Source organism: Theobroma umbraticum, unplaced genomic scaffold, assembly GCF_002168275.2.
Source record: "Theobroma umbraticum cultivar Fairchild unplaced genomic scaffold, ASM216827v3 scaffold_204.0, whole genome shotgun sequence".
NCBI lineage: Eukaryota > Viridiplantae > Streptophyta > Magnoliopsida > Malvales > Malvaceae > Theobroma > Theobroma umbraticum.
Window position 1 is genome coordinate 5,840,862 of NW_018397267.1, and position 12,178 is coordinate 5,853,039.

Genomic DNA, 12,178 nt, shown 5'->3' on the forward strand with positions numbered 1-12,178 from the left:
TGTTTCTTGCGTGGCGAACCATGATTGGGCACCGTACAAAACCCGGAGGGAAAGTTAATGGGTGAAAAAAATCATAAGTTCAGAGCCCCTTCCCAATTCTTAATTATTTCTAAAAAAGAAAAAGAAATTAGTTTGATGGTATAATTAACCCAAAAAAAGGTTAATAGGATTAAATATGATTTGCGCTCTTTCATTACAGGACCAGTCAAGCCCACTTTTAAAGAACAAAAATATAAAAGGCAAGAAGAGCTCTAAAATACCCCTTTGAGGTCGATCAAATCTCTCTTTCTCTCTCTATTTCTTTTCCTTTCTCTCTCTCTCTCTCTCTTTTTCTGTCTTTCATTGAAATCGATCTCCTCATATTTTGAGCCACCAATTTCAAAGAAGATTCAATGGGTACACTCTCTCATCTTAATCTCTTTGTTTTTTTTCTTTTTTTTTTGCATTATTATTTTCCCTCTATTTATAGCTCTTTTCATTGATCCGTTTCTTCCTTGGTATTAACTAATTAATTAATTGCGCGGTTTCTTGTTTAATTTTGTAATGGAATGGGAAGGAGAACGTTAAAGCTTGCAACGCCGCCTTAAGGACCTTTTTTTTTATTAATAAAATGAGTGATGCGATTTGTTTTATATGAAAATTTGGATTTAATTTTGGTTTTAGGTTTTTAAGTGGCCTGAGCCTTTTTAAGTAGTGTAAATCTGAAAGTTGTCGTGATGTTTGGATCGAGACTGTTGATGAATTTTATGTTTATTGCATGCTTGGTTGCTGAGAAAACAAAGGAAAATGAAAGAAATGGGATTTTGAATTCTGAGCTCTATAACTATTTAATCCGCTAAATTTCTCCATCAAAACCAATAAATATATTTGTTTTATTTGAGGTATTCTTAAATATCTTTTTTCTTGATCAATTGATATGGGGAATTTAATTTTAAATTAAAAAGGAAATGTTTAGTTTGTTTAAAAAAAAAAAAGAAATAGGGCAGTTTAGTATCGTTTATTGTGTAAAGTTTGTCTTTTAACTGACACATGCTGGACCTTTTGTTTCTCAGCAAAGAGTGAGGAATGCTGTTCAACTCAACTTATTGATGGAGATGGTATATTCAATGATACTGGAATCGACCAATTTATCAAGGAAGTAAAACTCGGTGAATGCGGGCTATCATATGCTGTGGTTTCTATCATGGGACCACAAAGCAGCGGTATGCTATGATATCTTAATGACATCTTGCTTTATACATATGCTTTCCTTGTTCCTGAGGTGTCTATTCATACTAAACTACTTCATTTATATATTGTGCATTTTGTTTAATCATATTGAATTAGAAATATGTGGGATACGAGTGAGACTTGATCAGTTGGAAGTTCATTCACCTCAATTTTGGGCAAAATCATATTTTCATATCTATCTTTGATATGAATTCGTTCATGTGTGATATTGTTGGATTACATCTGTAATTAGTTTTATATCTATCTTTGTTGTATCATTGTTCTGATTCTAATACAAGCCATGAATGATTTTATTTATTTGGTGTTTTATCTTTTTATGGTAGCTATGTGAGTTCTGGTCATGCCATTTGAAGTTTCACTTTGTTTTCCATGATCTTGACAGGTAAAAGCACACTGTTAAATAATTTGTTTGGTACCAATTTCAGGGAAATGGATGCATTTAAGGGAAGGTAAGTTATGTTGCTTTAATAACACATTGCTTTTGTTTCAATTGGCTCAAACAACTGATGGGATGTGCCTCTTGTCAGGTCGCAAACCACTAAAGGTATTTGGTTGGCAAATTGTGCTGGTATAGAGCCTTGCACTCTAGTAATGGATTTGGAGGGTACTGATGGAAGAGAACGTGGGGAGGTGCTGTTGCTAGCTTGCATTCTATCATCAACATATATTGTGCAAACATTGACAATACATGGTTTTATATACCAATAAATACTGTTGCTTGCTCTTTTGTCTGCCTCTCTTTGCCCTTGTTACTTAAAAATCTTTTTTGCCTGTTTTGCAAAACATAGGATTCATGATATCCCTCTTCCCTTGCCCCCAGTGGACAAGAAATAAAAAGAGGATTTATGGATACACATTTTGATTAATCAAGTAGGTATTTCCCTAGGACCTTGCTTTGGTGACAATTTGTCTACTAGGTCCTCTAAATAATTCTTGGATATTCAATGACTTGGTGACCTAATTTGCTATTGGATATCTATATTACTAATGATTTGGTAGCTGTAGTAATGGTTGTAATATTCTATGAATTTTAGCTGGGAGTAAGATTCAAATTAAAGGCCAGTCATTAGGTTTTTTTCTTTTGGTCAAGATTTTAATTCTGAATTACTTTTTTCTTCTGTAATAAAATTCCACCATAGTCGATATTTATATAATAACATGATTTTCAAGGAAATGGATTAATAGACTGTACATGAAATTGAAGAAATGAAATTGATCATGTCGAAGAAGAAAATTTGGTATTTTACCTTAGATTTTTAAGTTAAGAGAAGCCTTAAAGGATTTTGAATGCCTTAATAGTGGTCTTGCTGCACTAATAATGTGAAAGCTATAGTGATGGATCAAGCTGAATCATATCAATAGTTGGTTCAGATTATAAAAGTTGAATATGAAGTGTATATCTATTTGTATTTTTGCTTGTTGAGTTCTATTGGATTTTCCTTTGTTTTATGAAAGATGGAGAGGAAGAGAGATTGATGCTTATTTAAGTATTATTTATTTATTTTTTGCCTTATTCCAGGATGACACAGCATTTGAAAAACAAAGTGCACTTTTTGCATTGGCGGTTTCAGATATAGTACTCATAAACATGTAAGGCTTGGCACTCACGTGGTGCTTGATATAGTTTTGGACATTCCTTTTAAGTTAAGTGGTATCATTAGTATGTGTAAGTAATATTCTTGAGCAACTTTCAATTAGGTGGTGCCATGATATTGGTCGTGAGCAAGCTGCAAATAAGCCTCTTCTGAAGACTGTATTCCAGGTATTCATGATCTCCCTGCCCTTCCTAAGCAGTGCCTGAATTTCTAGTGGTTTTGTTATTAAATTGGTTCTATTATTGCAGGTCATGATGCGATTGTTTAGTCCCCGCAAAACGACTTTGATGTTTGTCATACGTGATAAAACAAGGGTGGGTACCTTTCTTCTATTATGGAACATGTTGTGCTTGGAGATCTTTTTTTATTTCACTACATTGCTTAACTTATTATTATTATTATTATTGTTATTGTTGTTGTTGTTGTTGTTATTAAGTCTAAATAAAGCATTTTCTAATTTCAATTGAGTATAAGGTGACTTGAAATATTCCTTGTTTACAGACACCACTGGAAAATTTAGAACCTGTTCTAAGAGAAGATATTCAGAAGGTACAGATATGTGGTGCCTATGCTTCTTTACTTTTCCAATTAACTTCAGTAATGTTTCTTCTGACCCATATTTCTTGAACTGCAGATATGGGACTCAGTTCCTAAGCCACAAGCGCATAAGGAAACTCCATTAAGTGAATTTTTCAATGTATGACATTGGGGTTTTATGCAACATAAGTTTAATGTCGTTCTATACTTTTGCCTTGAGTTTTGCTTTTAAAAATTTAATGCTATTGCTGATAATGGCCAGGTTGAGGTCGTTGCACTTTCTAGCTATGAAGAAAAGGAAGCGCAATTTAAAGAGCAGGTACCCTATCTGTGTTTATGTCATATCATAAGGGCATTCAGTATACATAGCATGCAAATGAAACTTTCACACTGTTGGCTCTTTAGAAATTTGTTTACATGATAGGAAGTTGGATAATCTACTTGTAAATTTGTGATGTCACCATATTGATTGTTTGATGACTTCGTCATTTTTCTCATTCAAGTTGTTGCATTTCTTTCTTTTTTCCAGTTGTCCTGGTTGTACTGTGTAGTTTACTTTTTCTCGAGATGGCTTTAATAAAGGAAATTTTTACCGTTTATAATTTTCCTGTATGTTGGATAATGATGTTGAAGTTTTTGACTAAATGACATGTAAATAGGCAGTTTGTCTGATTCTATTATTATTGCTGAAGGTTGCTAATTTGAGACAACGATTCTTCCACTCTATTGCACCGGGTGGGCTTGCCGGAGATCGGAGGGGAGTGGTACCTGCTTCAGGGTTCTCTTTTAGTGCACAACAGATCTGGAAAGTCATTAAGGAAAATAAGGACCTTGACCTTCCAGCCCATAAGGTAACCTTTTGGACATGATTTTGACTTTTAACTTGGATGAAATTCGTAAATCTTGTTGTATATTCTATTATACATGTTTGTCTGTAGGTCATGGTGGCTACAGTACGCTGTGAAGAAATTGCCAACGAAAAGTATGTTGGTTTCACGGCAAATGAGGTACTTGCATGTGCAAATATGTGTTATTCGTAAATATATTTTCATCCATAGATACACGTATTTTTTGGGAGCTGGCTATTTTTCTAGAAACTGAAACTAACCTATTATTGCATATGACAGAATTGGTGTCTGTTAGAAGAAACTGTACAGTCTGGTCCAATTGCTGGCTTTGGGAAGAAGTTGAATTCTATTCTCTACACTTTTCTATCAGAGTAAGACTACTTTACTGACATTAAGATAATTGTTTCAGTGTCTAAGTTGCAAATATGACTTGTATACAGCTAGTATCTTGTATAAGCAATGACCATTTGAGCATTAAAGAACATAGATTTGATTCATTTTATCAAAGTGACTGGACAGAGATAATTGTTTCAGTGTCAAAGTTACAAATATGACTTGTTTATGGCTAGTATCTTATATAAGTAATGACCATTTGAGCATTAAAGAATATAGGTTTGATTCATTTTATCAAAGTGATTGGACGCAACTCTGGTACTAAAGGATGATTAGGAATGTGGTGACAACTCATTGGTTACGCTATAACTTGTGAGTCATGATGGTGATGATGGTATATTGCTTGATTAACTGGGTGGATGAAAATATATCTTGAGGCATACCTTGGCCAAATAAGAGCCATTTCTAATGATAACTTTAAAATTGTTGCTTTTTTCTGTACTTATTTTCGCTGGTTTAGTACCATATCAGTGACATCAAGTTCTTTGTTTCTTTTATTCTGATTTTAGGTATGATGCGGAAGCCACTTATTTTGATGAAGGTGTCAGATCTGCAAAGCGGAAGCAGCTTGAAGAAAAACTGCTCCAAGTATTAGCACTCTACTGTATTCTTGACCTATTGTTCTTGGTGTTGTAGGATTTCTTAACTCATTTGCTTTTGGTCTTCTGATTTAGCTTGTCCAACCAGCATACCAATCCATGCTAGGACATTTGAGGTCTGGAACTCTTGAGAAATTCAAGGAAGCATTTGAGAAGGCTTTGAATGGAGGGGAGGGGTTTTCTATGGCTGCTCGCAACTGCACTGAATCCTATATGGCTTTGTTTGATGAAGGATGTGCAGGTATTGTTGAACTTCATGACTCCTTTTAGCTATAAGCTGACAGAGAAACAAAAGCTACAAAACACAAGTTCAAGAGCTATATGGGAAAAAATTCATTAAAAAGGTTTGTTGGGCAATAAATAATTCCTTTAAGAAAAAGTGCTTTTCCAAACCATTACTCTGACTTAGAACTTCAAATGATGAGACTTGGTTATATTGGTTGCATTTAATAGGATTGGTACCATGGTTGTGAGTCAGTGAGGGTTTTTTTCTTTTTTTGCTTGATAAGGCAGACTTGAGTACATATAGAGTTTGACATGAATTTTGCAGATGTTGTTGTTGAATTAGCAAACTGGGATTCCTCTAGAGTGAGGGATAAGCTACGTCGTGATATTGAAGCACATGTTGCTTCTGTCCGAGCTGCCAAGCTTTCAGAGCTTACTTCATCATACGAGGTATGACAACTTGTCTCTGTCCTTGTCTCTATCCTCATGACTATTGACAATTTTATTATTTCCAAATCACTTGCATTTTAGAAATCCTCACCAATGAAGCAATATTATCACAAGCTGGGGATGGAGTAATCTAACAAAATTTTTAAGCAGCATTTGTGTATCATTTTAAGTTGTTTAAGCTGGGTTTCAAGGAGCAAGGTGAACTGAAGTTGAGACTATGGTGTTATGACGTTTGTTTTCACCGTCTTGCTAGTTGTTGAAAATTTCAAGTTGTTGCATACAATGCGCATTACTCTAAAAGTAATTTTAGCCCTATTAATGAAGATGCCATATTAACAGTTGGTTTGTTAATACTTCACTGTGTTGCTAGTTGTAGAAATTTTGGCGTTGATACAATATGCTTTACTTTAGAAATAATTGAGGCCCAATTAAATAAGATGTCATATTAAACAATTGTGTTATTAAACCTTTACTATATGGGCATCCAATCTACTATCTAGGTCTGAATAAGAAAGGCCTGGAATTTTCTGGTTTAATTCTTTTGAGGAGCATGGATTGGAGCCCTTAGGTGTTTTGTTTTTCTGAGGATATGCTATGTAGGGTAAACAATGAATTACTTCATATCAATGTTGGAATGTGATGTTATTACTGTTATCTTGTATGTTTGATTTCTGTGTTGTATGTAGTTGAGGACTTCCATAATGTTGACTTATCCACAGCACATGTTTGTAACTGGAATTTGAAATCATCATTTGGAATCATGCTGATAATTATGATGCACTTGCAGGCAAAGCTGAATGAGGCTTTATCAGGACCCGTTGAAGCACTTTTAGATGGAGCAAGTAATGAGACCTGGCCAGCAATAAGGAAACTTCTCCAGCGTGAAACTGAATCAGCTATCTCCGGACTGTCCAGTGCCCTCTCTGGTTTTGACATGGATGAACAAACCAAGGACAAGATGCTAACAAGTTTAGAAGATTATGCAAGAGGTGTGGTTGAAGCAAAAGCAAGAGAAGAAGCTGGAAGGGTACTGATCCGTATGAAGGACAGGTAATAACACATTTTGACGTTTGAGTTAAAGTATTTGATTTGCTTGATGTCATACATTATCATAATTGACTGCAAATTTGCATTACAGGTTTTCAACATTGTTTAGTCATGATTCTGATTCAATGCCACGGGTTTGGACGGGGAAGGAAGATATTCGAGCCATCACTAAAACTGCTCGCTCTGCAGTATGTTTATGTATTATCATTTGTTGGATCTTAAGAATTATGCTACATATTCTCTGCTAAATTTGTTTCTTATCATTTGCCAGTCCTTGAAATTGCTATCTGTTATGGCTGCAATTCGTTTGGATGATAATGCTGATAATATTGAGAATACATTATCTTCTGCCTTGGTGGACACCAAAAATAATGCTGCTGTTACTGATAGGAGCATTACTGCATTTGATCCACTAGCTTCAAGCACTTGGGAGCAGGTGAAGTCTTGTTCTTGCTGAGGATCTTTATGAGATTTAGTGGTCTATATAAACTGCTTGATTATTGCATACTCTACTTGTATGTTTTATAGACTTGTCTATGCCTCACTTGGATTAAATATGGAAAATCACAATTACCTGGATTTGTCTGACAATAAATGGTGCAAAAATATTCCTGTACAAATTTGTGTGGCATTCGCCTACTACATGTGCAGAAGTGAAGCAACCCTAGGGTCTTGATACATTTTATGACAAATGTACCTCCATTTCTGGACAGTGTCTTTTCCTCAATGGATCATGCATAATTATTTTTATGACTGATTGTGTTTGGTACAGGTTGCACCTGCCAAGACTTTGATCACACCTGTCCAGTGCAAGTCTTTGTGGCGGCAATTCAGGGCAGAGACAGAGTACAGTGTCACTCAGGCCATTTCTGCTCAGGCATGAATTTTAAAAATTCTAATATTCTTCTCCCCTTCCCTATCCGATATTGATTTGAATTTTCATGGCATTATGTTCACAAGTATAAGAAATCTAATTAAATTCTAATGCTGCATTAATAATAGTCAAGAGTGTCTTAAGAAGTGTGAGGAAAATAATTCTATTTCAATCACCTTAGCTGACTTTAGTTGATTGTATTATCTATTGCTCCTTAAATTAAAATTGGCTCCATAAACTCTGTTGAGTTACCCTAATTTTGCACATGTATTGCCTGTTGGTAGCATATACATTATTCCTGTCAAGTATTTTGGTTTTGGTAGAGAGTTTATTGTCAATGCATCTCTTTTTCTTATGAGTTTTCTGGTGCCTGATTAGTTTTCTTCTACTTCCAGGAAGCCAACAAGCGTAACAACAACTGGTTGCCACCTCCATGGGCAATTGTTGCGTTGATTGTCTTGGGATTTAATGAATTTATGACTCTTCTAAGGTTCATGTTGCACTTGTAGCTGTGAATTGATTTTGCTCAGTATTCAATGATATTATCCTTGTCTGTTGCTGGTGCTTACTTGTAGATATCTTCATTGCAGAAATCCATTATATCTGGGTGTCATCTTTGTGGGTTTCCTAATTATGAAGGCCCTATGGGTGCAGCTTGACATTTCGGGTGAATTCCGCAATGGCGCTGTGAGTGTTCAACCAAACTTTTGTCTGTCCCCTGTTTAGTTGTGAGCATGCTTAGAATATTTGATTAGCCAACGGCTCAAGAATTCATGTTGAACTTCTTTCTCTCCCTTTTTTTTTCTACCATGCACTGCTTTGTGGTTGTGTTTTACACTACAATGCATCGAAACAATTTACTTTAACATTTAAACTTTTGGGTGTTGTAAATTGACATTGCAAAATAGATTGCCGGAGAAGATTTGCTTCACTTTAAAATTTAAACATGGTTGTTGGATACTTTTTATTTTACTATTTTGTATTTCGTTGATCTCCACTTTGCAGCGCATAAAAATTATAACTGATGTATCCATCATTGGAAATTAATTCTTAGAGTGTGTTCCATTGCTGTCTGGATGGAACTTCAAAATGCAATTTTGAGTATCATGCATGGCATTCCATAGTTTACTGACCAAGCACAATTATTTAGTAAACTTCTTGAACCTAACGACGCCATTGAGAACTATTAAGTACCTTAGCCTTTAATCCTTCAGATTATTTTTATTTTCTTTTTGATTAATCTGTTTCGATTGAAAGACTTAATTTATGACTTTTTATGATTGCAGCTCCCCGGGCTTCTCTCCTTATCTACCAAGTTCCTTCCCACTGTTATGAACCTTCTCAGAAAGTTAGCAGAGGAGGGGCAAATACCTGCAAATAACAATCCTCAGAGAAACCCAGCTGTAGCATCTAAGGGCTTCCAAAACGGAAGCCCCAGCAGTGATTTGTCGTCGAGTGCTTCATCTGGAGTAACGTCATCAGGGAATGGGACCGAGTACTCCAGCCCTACGAAAGAAGACTGAGGAACTCATTAGAATAGAATACGTTCATTGTGTTTTGGAGATGCCTGTGTTGTGCTGGCTTTCACGATGGGGTGATTTTTATGTTTTACTATGGTCCATGAAATATATTTAACTCTTCCAAGAAAGTGAGAGTTACATATCTGGGAAAGGCATTTATTTTTGTGCAAGTGCCGCATACAAAGGGGCCACGCGTGCTTGCGATAGAGCCCCATTAAATAGGTTTTTTCTTTTTGCCCTTTATTCTTCACTCTAGGCTTTAATCTTATATTTATTGTTCGTCGGCTAAGCTATAAGGCCTTTTTTTTTTAATTTTTTTAAAAATAATACTTCGATGGCTTTTGGTTATGCTTGTTTTCACCCAATTTTGTCTTGTGAGTATTTGTAATGTCATTTTCGATTGTATGCAACTGAAAAATTTGTTCACGGCCTGTTTCAGCTGCGGTTCATTTATTCCTTACCTTCATTGATGGTTGTGGCCCGTGGGTGGGTAAAGAGTTTTCTTACACTCTTTCCGCAGCCAAGCAAAGTGCTCTGAGCTTTGAGGAGCAGAGTCAAGGCAATTACTATTTTATAAAATCATTAATAATCGTCGACCTCTTCCTCCCCTTGTCCTTCAGGAAATAAAAAAAAAAAACGATAAAAACACTTGTTTGGTTACTTTCAGCAGCTGACCTGTTTTTTATGGGTTTCCTTATTTTCTTGTGAATGCCAATGGTACGGACGTTAAAAGGGTTGGCAGAAGTCAACATGATTTGTATTTTCATTCCATCAAAGCTGTCAGTGCGGGGGCCGTTCGAGTCCCGAGAATAGAGCGGTTTCATACTTGATGGCAATAAATTGGTATCAGGCTTTGGTTCTACATGTTGATCAATTTCTGAGCAAAGAGAGTTAGCTGGGTGTTTCGTTATCTACACCAATTACATGAGCTATGGATACCAATAAAGAAGATTAATCTTGATTGCATCTAAACCTATTTGGACCAGCTTCGACTATTGTATCTCCACTCTTGAAAACTTAAATTGGATGAAACGGTGGCCTAGATCAACGGCTACAAATTAGGCTCTTTGAGGTTGAAGTTGCAGCTCAAGTTCGAAGAAATTAAACATTTTTAAAATAACAATAAAAATCATATTTTAATATCTTTAAAAATAATTTATCACTACAACTCTCTAGCTTTCCCAAGTAAAGCTCCTTTACCAAAAATAAAATTTTACAATTTAATTATTTGAGAGAAACAAATCTTTATCGAATTGCTCATCATCAAGTCTCGAACTCCTGTAGTTGGATTGTCAAAATTAACAAATCCTTTATTAGTAGAAAAATCTTTGTTACCTATAAACGTAGTCAATACCGTTCCTTTCGTATTATTCTTCATTTATTTGGATAAGTAAAAAAAATATAAAAAGAATGATTTTTTTAATCTTCAAAGATAAGATATTTTCAAAATAACTCGTTTTTTTAATTTTAACTGTTTTTAATCAAGAGAAAAAAATTTTAGACAAAATTATCCTTAATGAAACCTTCTCATATTTAAGCGCATATGTTGAAAAAATATTGTTATATTTCGTGTTGAAAAAATATTGTTACACATCATGTTAAAAAAATTATTACAAATCATATTTAAAGTTTTTGACTCTAAGAGTTTATGGCGTAATAAAATACAAAGATAAAAATCAAGTTATTTAAAAAATAATATTGTTACATGTCATGTTCAAAAAAATATTGTTACATGTTATATTGAAAAAAAGAGAGTTTATATCTTAGTTAAATACAAAAATAGAGATCAAGTTATTCTTCATTTATTTGGATAAGTAAAAAAATATAAAAAGAATGATTTTTTTAATCTTCAAATATAAAGTGTTTTTTTAAAATAACTCATTTTTTAATTTTAACTATTTTTAGCAAAAAAAAAGATAAAATTGTCCTTAATGAAACCTTCTCGTAGTTAAGCGCATGTGTTGAAAAAATATTATTACATATTGTGTTAAAAATTATTGTTACACATCATGTTAAAAAAAAATTGTTACATATCATATTTAAAGTGTTTAACTCCAAGAGTTTATGGTCTAATGAAATACAAAAAAAAAATAAGTTATTTAAAAAATAATATTATTACACGTTATATTCAAAAAAATATTGTTATACGTTATATTAAAAAATTTTATATCTTAATTAAATAAAAAAATAGAGACCAAGTTACACTGTCATATTGAAAAAAAAATCATTATATGCCATGTTAAAAAAAAATTATTACACTTCAGGTTTAAGGTGTTTAACTTTCAAAGTTTATACCCTATTGAAATACAAAGATAGGGATCAAGTTACACGCAATGTTGAGAAAAAAATTATTACACACCATGTTGAAAAAAATGATTATATATGTTTAACTTCAAAAATTTATATTCTTGTGAAATACAAAAATAAAGACCCAGTTACACATCATATGTTGAAAAAAATTATTACTTACCATGTTTAAGGTGTTTAAATCCAAAGATTTATATCCTAGTGAAATACAAATTCATAATTACTCCATCTATTGGCGTTGGACCATTACTTATTGCAACATAGAGGTAATAAAATAATTGAGACAAAATGTGGGGCAAATTACATCATCTAGTAAACTTACATGATTCAATTATCATGCAACTTTTTCCATACTTCATCTATCCGTTAATAACAAAACTTTTGCTTTCTTCTCCATTATATTTCAGGAACTATTTCTTTCAAACTTTTTCCCTATAGACTTCCTATTTTCCAATTTTTTTTATCCTACCTTGATAACATTTGATAGTTACCTAAAACTATTAATGAGTTACATCTGCAACTTATTGATTGGATAGCATCACTCTTTTTTTTT

General features: G+C 33.8%; 1 protein-coding gene across 1 annotated transcript; it reads left to right on the top strand.

Moving 5' to 3' along the window:
• Window positions 1-240: 240 nt before the first annotated feature.
• LOC110423909 (protein ROOT HAIR DEFECTIVE 3-like) lies at window positions 241-9,744 on the top strand. The gene is made up of 23 exons (XM_021438329.2): window positions 241-396; window positions 1,053-1,202; window positions 1,613-1,679; window positions 1,758-1,860; window positions 2,750-2,820; window positions 2,929-2,992; window positions 3,074-3,139; window positions 3,327-3,374; window positions 3,460-3,522; window positions 3,625-3,681; window positions 4,055-4,213; window positions 4,301-4,369; window positions 4,490-4,581; window positions 5,113-5,191; window positions 5,278-5,443; window positions 5,753-5,877; window positions 6,665-6,927; window positions 7,016-7,112; window positions 7,196-7,360; window positions 7,697-7,801; window positions 8,194-8,288; window positions 8,389-8,485; window positions 9,085-9,744. Exons 1-23 carry the CDS (start codon window positions 393-395, stop codon window positions 9,319-9,321), a joined length of 2,442 nt encoding a protein of 813 aa, XP_021294004.1. The 5' UTR covers window positions 241-392; the 3' UTR covers window positions 9,322-9,744.
• Window positions 9,745-12,178: the final 2,434 nt, after the last annotated feature.